The sequence below is a fragment of the Cervus elaphus genome, chromosome 28 (assembly GCF_910594005.1).
Source record: "Cervus elaphus chromosome 28, mCerEla1.1, whole genome shotgun sequence".
NCBI classification, from domain to species: domain Eukaryota; kingdom Metazoa; phylum Chordata; class Mammalia; order Artiodactyla; family Cervidae; genus Cervus; species Cervus elaphus.
Window position 1 is genome coordinate 26,021,246 of NC_057842.1, and position 20,597 is coordinate 26,041,842.

Sequence of the window (20,597 nt, forward strand, 5' to 3'; positions counted from 1 at the left end):
TACTCTTGCCTGGAAAATCCCATGAATGGAGAAGCCTGGTAGGCTACAGTCCATGGGGTCGCAAAGAGTCGGACATGACTGAGCAACTTCACTTCACCTCACTTCTTTTTATAGGACCACAGAAGTTACTCATGTGTCCCACTTTTTTTCTATTAGACAGTACTGTTCTGACTGTACTCTGGCAAACACAAAACAGACAATGGAGAAAGGTAAACATGGATTCAGAGTTCCCCTCCTTCACTTATGATCTCTGCGGACATGGCACATTAAAGTATCTACTTCATATGGGAATGGTGAGGACTTCATTAATTAAGATAAGGTATATAGACTACACGGTACCTGGCAAGTAATCACCCAATGTTTGTTTCATTATCTTTCTCTGAGGATAAGGAAGTAGCTCACTCATAACAGTATACAGCAAACATATATTAAATGACTACACACATATTAAATGAATGAAGTTCAAAGTGACATTAGCTTAGAATATTTTTAAAATTCAAAATTCTCTATCATATGACTGCCAAGACCCAGCACTGTCATTTTTAAGGGTAACAATATTTTGAGAAAAAGACAATTACTTTCTCATTTTATTCATTTGCTTTTTCTAATGCTTTAATAAGTTGTTTGCATAGGTAAATACATGTAGTTAGAGCTACAAGACAACATGAAAACTAGACAAGAAGCGATGAAAACTAGAAAAGGCATTCCAGATCTTTTCGAAATAACTATTCTGAGGAAATTCTTGACTGACCGTTACCTTCAGAAATACCCCTACCCCTTCTACTATAACAACTTGTGTAACTTTCAGTGAAATGATTTATTACTACAGTTTATCCTGAACATGTTCTTATACTCCTTGAAAGCCTTACTTCAAAAACAAAAAGTCTCCATATAATTCTGTAAATAAACAGTAAATGTTATTGTACCTGAGCTTAAGAATTTTAACTTGTCTCCATTGGTTTATTAATTTCTAAAGTAAAACCTGAAATTAACATTCATTTCTGGACTGTAACTACTGATAGTCATTAGAATATTTTAATATCTGATGTAAAGAGGGCTCCTGATATTGGGGAAGAGGTGACAAAACTTCCTTCAGACTCAGAGGAAAGTGAGTTTGCTGTAACACAACGAGCTCCTAATTACCTGAGCTACTCAAGGGGACGCGTGGGCAGGTCACTCAGTTGGGAACCCCGCTTGCCTTAACTCTGGAGATGTGTGTCTGAAGACGTTGACCCCACAGGCAGCCCTTTCTCAAGATGCTCCCCACTCTCTCTGCTCTGCCCACTTCTCAGGCTGTGCTAGGCTGAAGGCTCCAACCTCAGGACGGGGCCATGGTCTGCGAGGGCCCAGCAGCAACGCGCAAGGCTGAAGGACAGGGGGTTCGGTCAGGGAGTAAGAAAGGTGCTTTTACGAAGGGATTTCTGACGGAGGACCAAGGCGATAAGGAGATGGAATAAGCTCGAAAGAATATTAAAATCTAAGGCTGCACAAGGCATTGTAAACAGCAATGATCTTTCTTAGAAACATTAGAATTCAGTTGCATCAAAAGAGCACATGTAATCCAGGATTGGAATAAAAATACCTGAGGAGTTATTTTTCTCTAGGCAACAAAGTAAGTGTTGTTTCCGTTTTTAGCGAAAGTTCGTCCATGCCTAAATTGATTTTTATCTTTTAAGTCGATTTTTAATAAAGTGAGCAACAAAAGAATTATGGATTTGAATACTGATCATATCAATTTATTACTAATTTTGGACTTCCCCTTAGTTCCCTATACGAAAATGATGGGTTTCTCAGTGGTAGTTACAATAGCTTTTAAAGAGAACTTGGGCAAAATAATTAAGATGGAAACCATAAATAACCAGAAAGTAAATGAAGCAAATTGTTCAATGAGATAATCACACTAAAGTATATTAATATTCTTCTGTAAATTTTTAGATTGTTAAAGTAAAATTATCTTAATCTAGCATATTATGAATCGTTATAAAAGATTTCAATCTTTGAAAATTATGAAAGACTTCAAGACCTCATTAATGGAGTTAGAAATGTCAGCTATTATGCTACTAGTCAAGTTGGGTCTGTATTTTCTGGGCCTCTTTAGGCCAAGGATAACAATCAGGTAGAATCTGGTCATAGTCAGTGCTATACATCTGAGAGCGGACAAATGCTTCCTTGTTTGGGGGTTCAGGATAAACTGTGGCTGTCTTTTCTTGGTATGCATCTTTCACAATCTAGAAATAAAAAAAGAATATTAATTATTTTAATGAATATAGGTGATGATGAGCACATCAGAAATTTTTCATCTGATTTCATTAACAGATGAATGGATAAAGACACGGTAAATATACACAATGGAATACTACCCAGCTATTAAAAAAGAAGGATGAAATAATGCCATGTGCTGCAACATGGATGCAACTAGAGATTATCATACTATGTGAAATAAGTCAGAAAAAGACAAATACCATATGATACCAATTATATGTAGAATCTAAAACACGACACAAATGAACCTATCTATGAAAGAGAAACAGACTCATGGACACAGAGAACAGATTTGTGGTCACCAAGGGGGAGGACTGAAGTAGGGGATTGAGGTTAGCGGATGTTAGGTATTATCAGTATACACAGGACAGATAAACAGCAAGGTCCTACCGTAGAGCACAGGGAATTATATTGAATATGATAACCACAACAGAGAAGAATATAAAAAAGAAAGTGTATATATATATATAAAACTGCATTGCTTCACTGTACGGCAGAAATTAATACAACAGTGTAAATCAACTATACCTCCATAAAAAAAGAAATTTTATATCTGTTTCAAAAGATTAAAATAACCCACATCTTGCCTGTTTCCAAAAACTTCAGTGTATTATAATAAGAACACACCATCACAAAGATATCAAGTGAAAATGCAATCATGTAACAAGAGGAGACTATGATGTCAGCAACAAAGGAAAGTGTGGCTGCCAGGGATTTACTCATGGGTGATCCTACCAGAATTTCTCAGATGAGTCAGTCTTAAAAGCCTGGAAAAGACCTGACTGATAGTTAACTTGAACTCAATGCCTTAAACACCCCTGAGTTTGAGCTCAGATATCCTGCACTTCCAGCAATCTCGATTCTGACCACAGCCTCCTACAGAATCTCTTTTTCCATCGCATGGCTAGGGCGACTCTCACCCTAATCTGCGGGGCTCCGGGGGCAGTCTCCGTGCTCCCTAACTCACTGGTATCACAGAACCTTGTCCCCACGTCTTCCTGTCACAGTCCCCACTCTAGTCCCTGACCAGGAACCCTCAGGGCCGTCTTTCTCCTTTCCTAGTTGTCGCCTGACATGTCACACCTTTCCTAACCTTACTTGGGCCCACGTGGTTACACATGATGCTTTTATTCTTTAAAATTCAAAAACAAACACACAAAAAAACTTCCTCTCAAGTCAATTTCCCACAAGTCAATTTCAAACCTTCCCTTCCCATCCAGTATCAATTTGATTCTCCTCACTTTGCTGAGAAAATTCCAACTAATCAGAGAAAACTATCTCAATTTCTATCATCATCTCAAACTATCTCCTCCATGTCTTGACATTCTCTCTTCCCCGGTGTTGAGAAAAAAGGATTCCACTGTCAAAATTAATCATTCCACATGTGCTCTTTAATTCACTCCAGTTTTTTAAGAACGTGATCCTTAAAGAGCTATTTGTATGACAAACTTATTTGAATAAGTGTGATTTTGAAGACTATTAGAATGATTAACTATCTCTTCCCAATGTAAAATTATGCATTTCTGAAAAATTAAAGTTATAAAGACTGTGCTATATTATGGATAAATGCTTATAAAAAATAGGGATCAAAAGTATGTGAATACACGCTTATACTTTATTATATTGATGTTAGAAAAGAAAGCAACCCAATGAAAAAAGACTACAAGCAAACACACCAAAATGATGACAATACTTGTGTTAGAAAAGTAGAATATCAGGTATTTTCCACTTTCCAGAGTGCCTATGAGATGGTATTACTATATTTTAACAGATATTCTTGAGTTACAATTCACTGACCACAAAACTCAACCATTTCAAGCATACAATCCAATTACCTCTATAAATTCAGAGTGATAGGCAACTGTTACTACACCCAGTTTCAGAACATTTCTATCACCCCAAAAAGTTTCCCTGTGCCTGTTTTGCAATGGCTGTATCACTTTTATAATAAAATGTTCTGTTTCATTCCTGACACAGACTCTGTGCAAATCCATTCCTCTTTCTGCTCCCAGGACACACTGCATTGACAATGCTCTCCATCAGTGAGACATTTACTCTCTCCTTCTTGTCAATGCTAGACTCTCCGGAGAGTGGCCAATATGTTGTTGCTTTCCTAATTCTCCCTGACTTCTCAACTTCTTGTGGGACTGTGATTGTGTCTGTAAAGGTTTCTGAAAGCTTCCTAAGTACTAAATAAATGTCCTCCTCTGTTCTTATCACTAGGATTTGGTTTTGTCACTATTAACTTCCACCCCCCATCCTGAAACGGTGTCTTCTCTGATTTCTGACAGGCAGTTCAGTTCTGAGCCTCTTCTTTTTAACCAGTTCCATTTTAAACTGGTTTCTTTCATCTCTCTCTGGTCAGAATAATGAACTGGGTTCTAGCCTCAGTTTTCTTTCATTTCCATTTGCTCTCTTGGTGACCGCAACTACCTTGAGAGATTCCCCTGTTACCACATACAAATGACCCCCCATCTTTACATCCAGCCTCTCTTTAAGTTTCAGTCATCACCATCTACTTGTTAGACTCATACATCTGAATGTACCATGGATACCACAATCGTCAGCCTACTATACCCCCTTCCTTTCTGAAGCTGATTCTTTGTCCTGGTTTCCCAACTTCTGTTTATGCACTCAGCTTTTTTTTTTTTTTCTCTTTATAAAGTGTGATATCTGAGTGCTGTCCTTCATCGTCTTATTTTCTCCTCCGATCGCTCATATGCTACTCCTTTCCATTGAAATCTTAAAAGAGAACTTAAAACGACAATGTGATGTTTGGTGTGTTAATAATTCAAACTATTAAGTAGATACAAATGAGGAGAAACTAGGAGTATGTTAAGTGGGGCTTCCTGGATGGCTGAGACAGTAAAGAATCTGCCTGCAATGCAGGAGACCCAGGTTCAATCCCTGGGTTGGGAAATCCCCTGGAGAAGGGACTGGCTACCCACTCCCTTCAGGCAATACTTCCCTCCAGGCAAGCATTCTTGCCCAGAGAAATGTCTGAGTCCTTTGCACTCTCCTGCTGCATCTTCATCATCTCACTTTCTCCTCTGATCCTATGCTACTCGTTTGCATCCAAATCTTCAAAAGGAACTTAATATGACAACGTGATGTTCCATGTATTAATAATCCAAACTATTAGGAGTTTAAAATTAGTAGAGACAAACTGGAAGAAGCTATGAGCATACTCTTCCATGAATAGATAACCAAGCAGAATTATTTAAAGGTTTTTTTTTTTAAAGCATTACTTGGTTTTTGAAGCACCTACTTTCAATAAACAAGGTAAATAATGACGTATGAACCCTAAGCGGAATTGTTTTGATAAATTTGCTAATAAATTTTTTACTTTCAGCCAGGAGCAACTCTGCCTCCAAGCGGACATTTGGCAATGTCTGGAGACATTTTCAGTTGTCACACCTGTTGCAGAGGCTACTGGCGTCTGGTGAATAAGGACCAGGGATGCTGCTAAACCATCTATAACCCCCGAGATATCCCCACACCAAAGAGTTACCCAGTGCACAAAGAGTCACGTGCACAGGGCTGAGGTTGAGAAATTCTAGTTTCAACATATGACTACTATTGTGGGCTGAAGTATGCTACCCCAAAATGTTGATGCCTTAACCTCCAGTACCTCAGAGTGGGACTGTATTTGGAGACAGGGCCTTTAGAGAGAAAATTAAGTTAAAATGAGACTGTTTGGGTGAGCCCTAACCGAAGCTGACTGGTCTTCTTATAAAAACGGAACACACAGAAAGACCCCAAGGATGGGCGCACCCAGAAGAAGGGCCACAGAGGACCCAGGGAGAGGGTGGTCATCAGCAAGCCAAGGAGAGGCGTCCAAAGAAACTGGACCTGCCAACCCCTTTCATCTTAGGTTTCCGGCCTCCAGAACTGTGAGAAAGTAAATTTCTGTTATTTGAGTCACCCGGCTGGTGGCAGTTTATTATGGCAGCCCTAGCAGATGAACACCACCAGCCTACACAAAAGTCCCTTTCTCCCTCATCTTAGTTACCGAAGACGAAGGTTCTTCTTGACTAGCTCCTTGAAGACCTCCACAGCTTGGAGTTCTCTGTTCTCACTGTTTTGCTTCCTGTCCAATTTAATCAACTGTGATTTGTAAGATGTCACATATCACAGAGACCTGGGTGGTTAAAGGCCTAAATGTCACTCTATCATATCTGCAATATTGTGGGGACTATCACAGTGTTATATGGAAAATACCAAACAAAAAAGGGTGAACTTGGGGAAGCTTAGCTGAAATGAAAGCCTGATGAATTACTTCAATTCTGGGAGAGAAAAAGAAGGGTAGGGGAATTAAAGATTCAACTCATGCCGAAGGATCAAATACAGTTCCTATGCTCTGTCAGGGCACCATGCCTCATTTCTCTGACTTCTGACAGAAGAAGTGGACACAGATATTTCAAGGAAGTGCATTTCTACTACCGTTTTACTGTCTAAATATGCACACTTAGCCATAGAAGGAAGGAAAAACAATGAGGCTTGAACCACAGTTGTTTTACCTTTTCTGCGATTTTCAGAGAAACATCTCTAATGGTGTCCAAAGGAGGATAAAGCCGGCCCTCTTCCAAGTGTTTATCTGATACTTGCTGAGCTATGACCTTAAAAAAAAAGACAAAAAAATACTTCATATCATACCACGTGGTAGTTGTGAGGAAAATGGTGAATATCGTTACAGATAAAAGCAGATCACATGAATGCCATCGGCACTTGCATCTCTCCCATTCTCAATGGAAAATGGAGCTCAGAGAGGCTTAGAGACTGGTGTGTGAGTGTGAGTGTGTTTGGAGACGGGTGGGAGAAGACAATTAGTGAAAAAGATGGTGATGAGCATCTGGGTTTCCTCTTAACTCGGTTCTCTTTTACTGTACCATGAAATGCTGGCAGTTTTCTGACCCGACGCACTAGAGCACCGGGGAAGTGGGGTGAAGAATTCAGAGGGAGATGAGGGAAGTGATAGGAAAGAACCTGAAAGCAGAGGGGGAGAGGCTGGTCAGGCCTCACTCCCAGCCCACATATTCTTACACGGGAGGAAGACTAAGAGACTGAGAAAGCTATTTCTGAGTCACACTGCAAAGCAGGATATTAATTTTACACAGATTTTGGATCATGTGACTCATCTAACCAGCTTCAGCATGGGCTGTCCCCAAACACTCCCTATTTCTAAAGGAAACAGTGTAGACATAAAAATGTGCTACAAGGGTAGATATTTTACGTTAAATGTTCTTATCACAGACACACACACATAATAAGGAAGGTGGGAAAAACTTCTGGAGGTAACATATTTGTTTATGGTATGGATTGTGGTGATGGCTTCAAAGGTGTATACTTATCTCTAAACTCAAGTTGTAAGATGTGTGGCTTTTTGTCAATCATACCTCAATAAAATAGCTTAAAAATGAGACAAACTGACATCACGAGCTTCTTGATGTGAGGCACTGAGAAGGACATGATTATTGGGCCAACTAAACCAAACCCTATAACCACATAACTTCAGTTAAATCATGAGAACACTGCAAGAAACAACTGGCCTGTACTCTTCAAAATGCCACTGCCAGAAAAGAAATAGAAAGGCCAAAATGTTCTTGCACATGAAAAGAGTACTCTGCAAGTTATAGAGGTCTTTTATAAATAACTGACAAAATTTTAATTTAGATTATACATTAGATAGTATTATATGAATATTAAAATTAGCTGGATTTTCAGTTATCCAGTGACTTACATGAATCAAAGTCTGCTCCAGGTGCTGTTGTCAGGGGATCCCCTCTACAGTCATCTGGGCAGACATCAGAGAGGGTGGGGAAGGTGATTTAGGAGGAGGGGTGTGAGGGCAGGAGGACCAGGTCTGCCTCCCAGACGTGAACTGGAGAGAGGAGGCTGTTCCAGGCTGCCGCACAGCCTAATTGGGAGTCTGTATCGCTGACCCCGAACACTAAGTCCAAGAGACTGTCCAGAGGACCAAGAGAGACAAAAATCTCTTTGTGATATAAAAATGTGCAGGAATAGCCTTTGGGATTGGTGCCAAACTGTGGGATTTCTAGCTCATAAGAGAGCCAACTAGCAGTTTGACAATAATCCTAACAGTTACTAGATCTGCAGTGGCCAAACAAAATATTCACCTAAATCTCTTACATGTTACTTTTGTTAATAAGAGCATTCTTCTTTTTGTGCACTCTAGAGGCTGTGGAAAATTCTTAAAGAGATGGGAACACCACCTGGCCTGCTTCCTGAGAAACCTGTATGCAGGTCAAGAAGCAACAGTTAGAACCGGACATGGAACAACAGACTGGTTCAAAACTGGGAAAGGAGTACGTCAAGGCTATATATGGTCACCCTGCTTACTTAACTTATATGCAGAGTACATCATGAGAAATGCCAGGCTGGATGAATCACAAGCTGGAATCAAGATTGCTGAGAGAAATATCAATAACCTCACATATGCAGATGATATCACTCTAACGGCAGAAAGTAAAGAACTAAAGGGCTGCTTGATGAGGGTGAAAGAGAAGAGTGAAAAAGCTGACTTAAAACTCAATATTCAGAAAGCCAAGATCATGGTATCTGTTCCCATCCATGGCAAACAGATGGGGAAAAAATGGAAACAGTGACAGACTTTACTTTCCTGGGCTCCAAAATCACTGCAGACAATGACTACAGCCATGAAATTAAAAGACGCTTGCTCCTTGGAAGAAAATCTATGACAAACCTAGACAGTGCATTCAAAGCAGAGACATTACTTTACAGACAAAGAGCCATTTAGTCAAAGCTATAGTTTTTCCAGTAGTCATTTACGGATGTGAGGCTTGGATCACAAGGAAGGCTGAGCACCAAAGAACTGATGCTTTTGAACCATGGTGCTGGAGGAGACTCTTGAGAATCCCTTGCACAGCAAGGAAATCAAAACAGTCAATCCTAAAGGAAATCAGCCCTGAATATTCATTGGAAGGGCTGATGCTGAAGCTGAAGCTCCAATTCTTTGGCCACCTGATACGAAGAACCAACTCATTCATTGGAAAAGACCCTGACACTGGGAAAGATTGAAGGCAAGAGGAGAAGGGGACAACAGAGGATAAGATGGTTGGATGGCATCACTGACTCAACGGACATGAGTTTGGGCAAGCTTCGGGAGATGGTGAAAGGACAGGGAAGCCTGGCATGCTGCAGTCCATGGGGTCGCAAAGAGTCAGACACGACTGAGCCACTGAACAACAAAAGGCGTGTCTGTGGTATTGTATTCTTACTGATAAAAACTGTTGACTAGTTCTATATAATTCAGTAAGTATTTAGTAAGTTTCTGCTATGTGTTTTAGCATGGTGTTAGATGTTACTGGTCTTCTGAAAGAGGTATATGGGAGACCTTCTGTTTGTATAGAAAATCACATACGATTTAATTATAAGGCAAGACTTGACTATTTGATATGTGAAACTCTTGAAAGCATAATACAACTAGGAATCAAATGAAATATCAACGTGTTTGCTAAAAACAGTCATGGCTAAGAAGAAAGATAAAAATAATTCAGAGCAGTCACAGAGAGAGCCAAGAATGAGGTAGGACTTAAGCCATGACCTTAAGATAGGCTTAGACCAGTGGAGAAGGAATCATTTCAGGGCAAGACCATACACAGGGCAGTCCATGGCTGTTCCTAGGCGTGGTGTATTTCAAGGCTTTGGGATTAGGGAGGATAAAAAGAAGGTCAGTCTTCCAAGCTTTGGAGCCTGCTTACAAAGTGGGTGTCACAAACAGAAATGCGGAGAGTGAGGGTGAGGGGAGATGAGGAAGGTGGTTTTTCACATCTGTATTTAAGGAAACAGCAGGGCATTTTGGTGGAAATACCCAGTGGTTCACAGGAGATGTGGTAAAAGATAAGAACAGAGATACACACTCTTGGCCCCTTTCAGGATGACGACAATGGAAACGAGAGAAAGAGTGAGATCTCTGAAAGCAGAAATTAAAAGAGAAAAATGAGAACAAAAGACAATGAATTTGGGGAAGAAGCTTAGTCGATAGGTAACTACTGGATAGCACAGGGAATGCTCTGTGGTGAACTGAAAGGGAAGGAAATCCAAAAAAGAGAGGATCCATGTATACATGTGGCTGATTCACTTTGCTGTCCAGCAGAAATTAATACAACATTGTAAAGCAACTGTACTCTAATAAAATTTTTTTAAAGGGACTTGAAAGGGACACAAAGAAAGCACTGATGTGGCATAAAAAACAGAAATATTACGTGATGCCTAAGGAGAAAGTGATGAAAAGGCTAAAAGATTCAGGCCGAGCGATCACTGGCTAGAAATTTGTCACTAGAGGGTGCTGGAGTTATTTAGGAAAGAAATCACTGGCAACCATGAAAGATCATCTTTCTTCTTCTGATGTGTCTGCTAGAAAAGACAATGACTACATTTCCCTTAATGTAAGAAAAACTTTGAAAGCTCTCAGTAAGTAGACATCTACTTATGTTTAAGACGACTTTTTGAGTCAGAGAAGCTCTGAAACCCTAGCCATCGTGCAGTGAAGAAAAAGAAGCCGAGCACAAGGGCTGACAGACATCTGTTCTCACGGAATGACAAGTGTGAAACCCTGGGATTAGGCTGCTTGAGACCACGCCAATAACATAAACATCTTTCACAGTGGAGAGACAAGCCTGTGCGTGTGATGAAATCATGTGAACATTAATCAGTTTGGATGTGGTTCGGTTCAATTAACATGTTGTGCAGTGGGTTAATTTTAAGAGAAGAAACTCGCTTTAATTTCTCCTTCATGAATTGCATCCTCCTCAAAAGTATCAACGAGATGAACACTCTGATTATCACCAGCTCACAATTTCACAAATGAAGGTCCAACCACTGTGTCATCCTCCCGAAGCTTGGGAGAGAAGCAAACTGATGGGAGCCTGAGGTTCCCATTATCTCTTGTGCCACGAGTAATAAATTCCTCTTTTTCTGACCTAGGAGTTCTGTGTCCTTTGCCGGCATCTGTGAATCTGTGGCAGGCTGACCTGCTAGCCTGCAAGTAAGGTTAAATTTTTGGCTTCCCTGGTAGCTCAGAGGTAAAGAATCAACCTGCCAATGCAGGAGACGCAGGTTTGATCCCTGGGTCGGGAAGATCCCTTGGAGAAGGAAATGGCAACCCACTCCAAAATTCTTGCCTGGGAAATCCCATGCACAGAGGAGCCTGGCAGGCTACAGTCCATGGGGTTGCAAAAGAGTCAGACACGACTTAGCGACTAAGTAACAAAGATGAAATTTCAGATTCTTCAAAGTGCCAAACAGTAGTGTAACATAGCGCCCTTACTGGGTCTGCTGTGTGGTGTTTGTGAATCTTTCCTGAAGGCCCACAGAAGAGCCTGCTTCTGTCCTTTTAATGATTTTACAAACACCAAACTCTCTATTTTAATTTCTTCTTAGCTGAAATACCAGAGTGGTTGCTGTATTCTGCACTGAACCCTGAATGATAAACATTTCTTCACTATACCAAATCAGACTTTCATTTCAAATCATCAAAATGTCATCATTTAGGAAGGTTCTCCATAGAGAAAAATATTTACCACTTATTTCATCATTTGGAAACAAATTTTAATTGTCTCATTACTGTCACAGAACTTGATCAAAATTTGCAGATTGTTTTTTTAAGTTCCTTCTCTTGAACTCTGTTAATGGGAATGCAAACTGGTACAGCCACTGTGGAAAATAGTATGGAGGTTTCTCAAACTAAGAGTAGAACTACCATATGACCCAGAAATTCCACTTTAGAGTGTGTGTGTATATATATATCCAGACAAAACTATAATTTGAAAAAAATACACATGCCCCTATGTTCAGAGCAGCATTATTTACAACTGCCATGATTTGGATGCAACATAAGTGTCCATCAAGATGAATGGATAAAGAAGATGTGGTATATACATATAATGGAATACTGCTGCTAAGTCGCTTCAGTCATGTCCGATTCTGTGAGATCCCATAGACAGCAGCCCACCAGACTCCCCTGTCCCTGGGATTCTCCAGGCAAGAATACCGGAGTGGGTTGCCATTTCCTTCTCCAATGCATGAAAGTGAAAAGTGAAAATGAAGTCACTCAGTCGTGTCCGACTCTTAGCGACCTCATGGACTGCAGCCTACCAGGCTCCTCCGTCCAAGGGATTTTCCAGGCAAGAGTACTGGAGTGGGGTGCCATTGCCGTCTCTGAATGGAATACTACTTAGCCATAAAAAAGAGTGAAAATTTGCCATCTGCAGCAACAGAGATAGACTTGAAGGACATTATGCTATGTGAAATAAGTCAGGCAGAGAAAGATAAATGTTGTATGATGTCACTTGTATGTGGAACTTAAAAAATGCAACAAAATACTGAATATGACAAAGAAGCAGCAGACTCATGGATGTAGACAACAAACCAGTGGTTACCAGTGGGGAGAGGGAAGGGGGAGTGGCAAAACAGAGGCAGAGGATTAAGAGGCACAAACTATTGTGCATAAAACAAGCTACAAGCACATATTGTACAGCACGGGAATACAGCCAATATTTTATAATAGGCACAGATGGAGTATAACTGTTGAAAATTGTGGATCACTATGTTGTACACCTGTAATTTATATAATATTGTACACAACTTATAAAAGGTCCCTTTTAAGGGGTCAGAACACAGTCTTTCTGCTGGCTACAGAAGAACAATGCTTGCAAGTGACTCAATGTGAACTTACAACCCACCCCTGACTCCCCTCGGGGGAAAGATTTGATCCTCGGACTTTACACCGTCTAGGGAGTGAGCTGAAATACTAAATAAATAAAACACAAATGGCCTACAGCAGGCTGATTTGAGATTTCACAGCCTTGACAAACAGACAGTATTTTACAATACCTCAGCAGTGGTGAGAAAAATCTTATCGGTGATATGCCTCAGTCCACACGCCACGACACCAAGAGCAACTCCAGGGAACACGTAGGAATTGTTGCCTTGGCCAGGATAAAGAGTCTTCCCACTTGGAAGGGTAACAGGATCAAAAGGACTGCCGCTGGCAAAAATGGCGCGACCCTGCAACACAGACACCCAACTGTGAAAAGAAGCAGGTGTCTCAGACAGATGGATCCTAAGAAAACAGTTCAACTATTTAGTGTTTACAAAGAGGTCTAATTTTTCATTGACTCCCTAGTAAGTGTGAATGAGCAAGCTCTCATGATGTTGGCAATAAGTTCTGCAGTGGGTGCTTATTTCTTTTCTCTATCTTCCTCTCTACTCCTAGGAGAAGCATATAAAATGCAGACTACCCAAGTACAGACCCCAAGACCACCACCTGTTTTTGGGGTGGTCCAACACACAGGGCCATCAACCAACTCTAGCCTAGAGGCTTCCACTTATAGGCTTCTGAAGACAAAAGTGATGGTTTCGGGGTTTGAGTCTTAGAAAGGCTGACATTGGAGGTTAGAGTTTAGGGGTCAACACGCTTCCATGTCATCATTGGGACAAATTTTATATATTGTAAAGAATTACCTGGAAAGTCACAGAGGAAAAAAATTCACTAGCACAAGTGGGAATAGCAAATAAGAATAAATTATCAATAATTATAAAAAACTGTCTTTATATTTTTTTCCCCTAGTCTTAATATTGGGTTGGCCAAAAAGTTCATATGGAAAAACTCAAACGGACTTTTTGACCAATCCAATATTTTTTCATGTTTTTGAGGAACCTCGTATTTACAAGTTTTAAGACTTGTAAATAAAAAAGACTTGTGGAAAAAAAAAAGACTCAGGGCCTGTCAGGGGCTAGATTCCAGACTTCCAGTCAAAGCGAGGGGGCATCTGTGTGATCTGGGAGGCGATATAGGTGAAACTACTCAGTCCTCAAAAACAGAATAGGAAACCCTCAACAAATAAAGCATCACAGTCTAAGAAATGCCCTTGAAAAGCATAAACAGCACTAAATCCCCAAAGTACAGCTTAAACGGAAATAGACTGAATTATAAATTTCATCCCTCTTACACCTAGAGTCTAAAACCATTATGATATTATATTAACTTGCTCAGATGGTAAAGTGTCTGCCTACAATGAGGGAGACTCAGGTTCAATCCCTGGGTCAGGAAGATCTCCTGGAGAAGGAAATGGCACCCACTCCAGTGTTCTTGCCTGGAAAATCCCATGGATGGAGGAGCCTGGTAGGCTCCATGGGGTCGCAAAGAGTCGGACATGACTCAGCAAATTCACTTCACTTCACTTCATCTTTTCTGTAAAGGTAAAGTATAATACAAGTCAACCTTATTTGGGATATAAAAAGAGGAAAACAGATGAGGAAAAACATGGAAATTCTCATCCAGGTGTTTATCAGACACTTGTCATATTTTTCACAAAAGTAGGTTTTGTTTTTAGACAAGTCTGATACCTTCAGTTCTCATTAGGAGATAAAATGTTCTATTATAAGCAAATCTCTAATGTAACTAAATTACCATTTACATACATAATTGATATATATCCTTGAGAATTATATTTGAAAAAGAGACCTGCAATATTATATACACACCTGTTTATTGCTCTCCTGTCCTTCCCTCTTTCTCCTGCTTATCACTCTACAATCATTGTATTTTATGGATATGATGTATTTAATACAATATAATCATTATATTACACTAAATGTGTGTGTGTACTCAGTCATGTCCAATTCTTTGTGATGCTATGGACTGTAGCCCACCAGGCTCCTCTGTCCATGGGATTCTCCAGGCAAGAACACTGGAGTGGGTTCCCATTTCCTTCTCCAGGGGATTTTCCCGACTCAGGAATCGAATCCGACTCTCCTGCATTACACGTGGATTCTCTGCCACTGAGCCACCTGGGAAACCCATGGTACTAAATAAATAATGGCTAAATATTCTCATCGATACAGACTGTCAATATGGAGAAGGAAACCTCTCCATACCATTTTGGTATAATTATCATTTTTCAGCTTTCAAGAATCTTTTTGTATTTTGTATTTTTAACCTTTCCTAGTAACTTTTCACCTGTGCCTGCACCAGGAGAGACACACACCCACCAACAGGCAGCCCGTTTCTCATTCTGTCATCCTTTGGCCGAACCAGTGTTTTCAGCTTCAAAATGACTTTTAATTTTATGTATAGCAACAAAGAGCATTAGACAAAATCATAAGAGTTTAGGTCATTTATATCAGACACATTCAAACTTAAAAACACAACTATATAAATTTGGCTAATTTTGTTTACACCTACTATCATTGAATCTATCAACTTTTGAGGCCTACTGAAATATGCCAAAACAAAATAAATACTTAAGCACTTATTTATTACATGCCTATTATGTGTAATGCACCATGCTAAGATTTTGTTATTGGGTTTTTTTTTTTTCTTTAAGGATTTGAGGACTGAGTTATATGAAGCAAATTCCCTAATCTAGAGATGGGATAAAAATTTATTTAGGGCACTAATGCCATTCCAAAGAAGAGAAATGAACAATGGAGTAGGTCCTCTGCAAAATTTCATAAATTCTAGTAATAAGCATTTAAGGATACAATATTAAAGAAGTAAGGCCATCCAGGTTTATTTATGCATTGAGTTTGATTTATGCAGAGTGTTATAGCTCTGTCTTGCTTATCTTTTCTAGTTCATTTTACATTTATTTCCAAATAAAAGTGTTAGATATGTGTGACTCAACCTCTATTTTGTTGCAATGACATTTTCAAGTCTTTGAAGGGGAAAAGGAGCTCTTGGCAACATACTGGTCAAGTACATATTAATAAACACAGAGTATGAAAGTCACATGTTTTGGAAATAGTTATGTATTGAAGCTTTAAGGATGCCTATACCAACCTGGCTGGATGTCAAAATAACTGCCCAAATGCTCCACCCACAGCATCAAAATCCAAACCCAGGAGCAGTCAGCAAAGTAAAAATAAGGCTGAGGTTTTATACTGTATGCTTCAGTGTTTAGGAATAGCTAGTTAAAAGTTATTTTAATAAGCATCTAAGATCAAGCTTTTTCCTCTTTAACATCTATGTTCAGATCTTAGATACTTCCAAAGCACTTAAGGAAAATTATCAATAAAACATTACAAAGTTTATTCGGTTTATTGAAGAACAGGATTTATATGACATTCTAAAAAAAGATATGGTTCTTATCCTTCCCGACCTGTTCACTTCTCCTTCACTCTTGGTCGTAAAATGTTTAAAGGTTAACTGGCAGGCACCTTAGATACCCTGGGCTTCCCTAAAAGAATTACAATTCAACTATGAAAATGTCAGTTATGTTTTTTTGTATTTTTTGCTTTACCTTGGTCAGTTTATAGCACTGCTCTGCAGTACATTCTGCTTTACTAGTTGGATTACTCAAGGCAAAAATAATAGGCCGTTCATTGAAGGCTGCCATGTCTTTGATAATTTGTTCTGAGAACGCACCACCAATCGCAGCAACTCCTAACAGAAACAAGAAACCAGTGAACAGGACCATCATTGGTTATTTAATCCAATGCCCCCCCCTCCCACAAACAATGAGACACGTCAGGTCATTGTGTAATATACCCTAAGCAAAATATAGAATATTTGTATAAAAATGGACAAAAAGAGATGTCCGTTAATGCCAATAGCCTTTAAGGTTATACATCTACGGGTATCTATGGAAAAAAAAAAAAAAAAAACAGTTTTAATATTTGGCTCATGAGTAGATTTAATGACCAATCACTAGGAATTCTGATAACAGGCATTTTTATTGAAAAATAAATGTATCTAATATATATTATCTCTCTGTAAACAATTTTAGAAGTTTATTTCAGTGTCTGAGGCTACCAAGTAATCATGTTTTATAATGCAGAGCTAACACTTAAGTCAATCATCCCATTCAATGACAGAACTGAAGTATGACTCATTGAAAGAATTTGAATAGATGAATAAAGCAATTACCATCATGCAAATTTTAAACAGTAAGATTCCTGATAGAACACATTTTATAAAAAAACAACAATGAAGGTTTACTACAGTTCCTGTCATGGAGTAAATACTTGTTTTTATTAGGGTTCTTATCCTTATTCTCAATATCGTCATCTGTTGCACAGGAGCTTCAAGAAATGGAATGTAAGACCAAGTAAGGGCTAGCGTTATATACACACAAAATAAAGGATATAAAGCTTCAAAACTTTGAGATTTTTTTCCAACCACATCAAATTCGTCCACATTAAACATCTTTCTGTGCGCATGCAGTATAGAAGCGACTGTGTTGTCTGCTATGGGGACTATATAAAGACACGTGAAATTACAGTCCCTGTTTTCAGTCTTTCTTAACCTTGGCCCCATGAGCATTCTGGGCTGGACAATTCCTTGTTGGGGGCGGGGGTGCTTTCCTGGGCGCTGGAGGAGGTGGAACAGCATCCCTTCATTTCTACCCAATAATGTCAGCAGCCCCTGACCTTCTCCCTCCAGCTGGGACAACAAAAATGTCTCCAGACATTGCCAAATGTTTCTTAATAGGGCAAAATCGCCTCTATTCAAGAGCCACTGTCTATTTGGAATAATTGGTCTGGCAAAGTGCTGGATGCGCCAGGTATTGACAGGTTGACAGAATTAGCAGAGGGAACCACCCCCCTCAGCTGGCATCATCTGTAACATTAAGAAGGCGGCACTGAATTTACAAATCTAGGCATCTAGGGGGCACTGCTGCTTCAGGGAATAGGTAACTTTGTTTGTGGAATTCCAAAGATCAGGATTTCAAAAAGCTAAAGAATGTCTCAAAGATTAGCAGCAAGAGGACTTCCATGGTGGTACAGTGGACAGGAATCCCGCCTGCCAGTGCAGGGGTCATGGGTTCGATCCCTGGTCTGGGAGGAGCCCACAAAGCCGTGTGGCAACTAAGCCCGCGGACCACAGCTACTGAAGGACCACACGGCCTCCAGCCCGCGCTCCTCCGAGAGAAGCCCACGCACTGCAACAGGAGTGGCAACCGCTGCTCGAGACAGCCTCACGCAGCAACAAAGACCCAGTGCGGCCAAAAATAAGATAAGTCAATCAATAATTTTTAAAAAATTAACCGTAAGGAAACAAATCAGGCCCACGTGGGGTGGGGATAGGGTTTACAGGACAGGGAAGAAGCCAAAGCTCACCAATGAGGGCAGTGGGTTTTATATCTTGAACGATGGCTTCGAGGTTCTTCATTTCTTTATGTTCATGGGCAAATTCCTCTTTCTCTTGTGTTAAGGCAGCACGTCCCTAAGTAGAGCAAATAAGAAGAAATGATAAATCTGCCAAGTGTATGAGAGTCAAGAAAGTTTCAGAGTATTACACATATCAGCAGAATTTATACTTAATAGGTTTATGTAGTATGCCTTCCAGCTGTTCTTAAAAGTCTCCTCTCCAATTATCAGAGAATTATTTCATTGACTCTTGCCACAAAGATTTATATTTCAGACAATGCTCCAGGCAATGAGGGTATGACAGTGAACAAAATAAAGTCTTATCCTTATTTAACTATTATTTAATATTTAAAATCCTAACTCTACAGACACTTGCAAGAAATGAGAGTTAACAAATGGCAACGCAAAATATCATTTAAAGATATTGTTTATTAGATATGATTTGTGTTGACAAAGCAGTGTCTTAGAGTGCAGAGTGGCCTTTAGTGGTTGCATGAATCCTTTATGGACCACTCACTAAGAATGGAACTTGATGCCATATTTATGTAATACTTTGATGTTCTGAATAAGCACTAGCTTCATGTGCTTTTATTTTGTAATGTTTTGATCATAGTTGTACCATGTATTATCTAAGAAACATCTAATTATAATATCCCAGCTATAAAAAGGAACTTAGGATGGGGGTAGGGAATGTTATCTAAAAATCTGCTTCCTTCATATTTTTCCCTGCTCTTTCAGTATTGTATCTTTCCACATAATTAGTAGATCTGAAGATGAAATTCTCATCTACACTTCTATGACCAGGAATAATATCTGCTCAAATTAGAATTCTCTTCATTTACCTATTATTCATTTTCCTTACTTCAGTGAAAGAGTTAGTCACTCATCATGTCAGACTCTTTGTGACTCCGTGGACTGTAACCCACCAGGATCCTCTGTCCTTGAAATTCTCCAGGCAAGAATACTGGAGTGAGTAGCTGTTCCCTTCTCCAGGGGATCTTCCCAGCCCAGGGATTGAACCCTGGTCTCCTGCATTGCAGGCAGATTCTTCACTGTCTGAGCCACCAGGGAAGCTTTCATCAAAGAATGAGTGATGAAATAGTTTTTTGTTCACAAGAAGAAACAGTTAAATTAAGTGTGCTACTTATTAAAATTTGACTTTTAAATTGTAAAAACAATAGGTGGCACTAGTGGTAAAGAACCCATCTGCCAAGGCAGGAGACCTAAGAGACGTGGGTTCAACCCCTGGGTTGGGAATATCCCTCGGAAGAGGGCATGGCAATCCACTCCAATATTCTTGCCTGGAGAATCCAATGGACATTGGAGCCTGGCGGGGTACAGTCCACAGGGTTGCACAGAGTCTGACACTACTGACGTGACCTGGTACAGACGCACTTATTAAACTTTACTTTTAAATTATAATAATACTCTACCTATGAATTTTGAAGATTTTGACTACATAATAAATCAGTGCCTAACTTTATATGGTACTTTATAGCTTATAAGTTATCTTCACATATTTCATTTGATCCTCTCAACAATTTGAAAAGTAGGGCAAATATAATTGGGTTTTTGCATGAAGAAACAAAGGTTCCAAGACAGTGAGGCAGGTGCTAAAACTCAGTCCTTCCAATAATACAACACAGTCCAGTCCTGGAGAAAACACTTTACAAATGGTATATGTCAGATTGTATGCAGATTGTTACTCCTGGTTCAATATTTGTGCTTTAAAAGGCTATTATCAACCTACATAGGAAAAAAATCTGAGAAAGAACAGCTATGTGTATATGTATAACTGAATCAACTGAATCACCGCTATACACCAGAAACTAACGCAACATTGTATTGTGTTAGTTGAGCTAGTTAGTATAAATCAAACTTCAGTCTGGTGCTTACTTCTTCAAAGGTTTAGAGATTTGCTTTTCAGGATACCTATTGTCAGAACCTCTGTTAGGTTCTCTAACAGAGAAAAAAAATCTCAGGATAACTATTCACCTACTCCAAAACAACCGTAGTCATCTCAACCCGGTGTTACGTAATCTTGAGGGCTGCTGATAATAAGAGTATCTCTTAGAGAAGACTGAATGAATCTCAGGGTTTTGCCTCTTGGCCTGTTGGTTTCCACCTAACAGAGTTTAAGTATTAGGCAAATACATTCCATCAAAGGAATAACCAAAGAGGAATATGGTCAAAGGAATTAC

At 39.6% G+C, this 20,597-nt stretch overlaps 1 protein-coding gene across 2 annotated transcripts in view; it reads right to left on the bottom strand.

The window, feature by feature from the left end:
• Window positions 1-590: 590 nt before the first annotated feature.
• ME1 (malic enzyme 1) overlaps window positions 591-20,597 on the bottom strand; it is a 209,083-nt gene continuing 189,076 nt past the window's right edge. For both annotated transcript variants that reach the window (XM_043889744.1, XM_043889745.1), the window contains exons 10-14: window positions 18,367-18,472; window positions 16,548-16,690; window positions 13,138-13,311; window positions 6,783-6,881; window positions 591-2,228 (exon numbers count right to left, since the gene is read on the bottom strand). In XM_043889744.1, coding sequence (XP_043745679.1) covers window positions 2,061-2,228; window positions 6,783-6,881; window positions 13,138-13,311; window positions 16,548-16,690; window positions 18,367-18,472 — 690 coding nt within the window. In that variant the 3' untranslated portion in view covers window positions 591-2,060. The remainder of the gene's footprint in view (window positions 2,229-6,782; window positions 6,882-13,137; window positions 13,312-16,547; window positions 16,691-18,366; window positions 18,473-20,597) is intronic.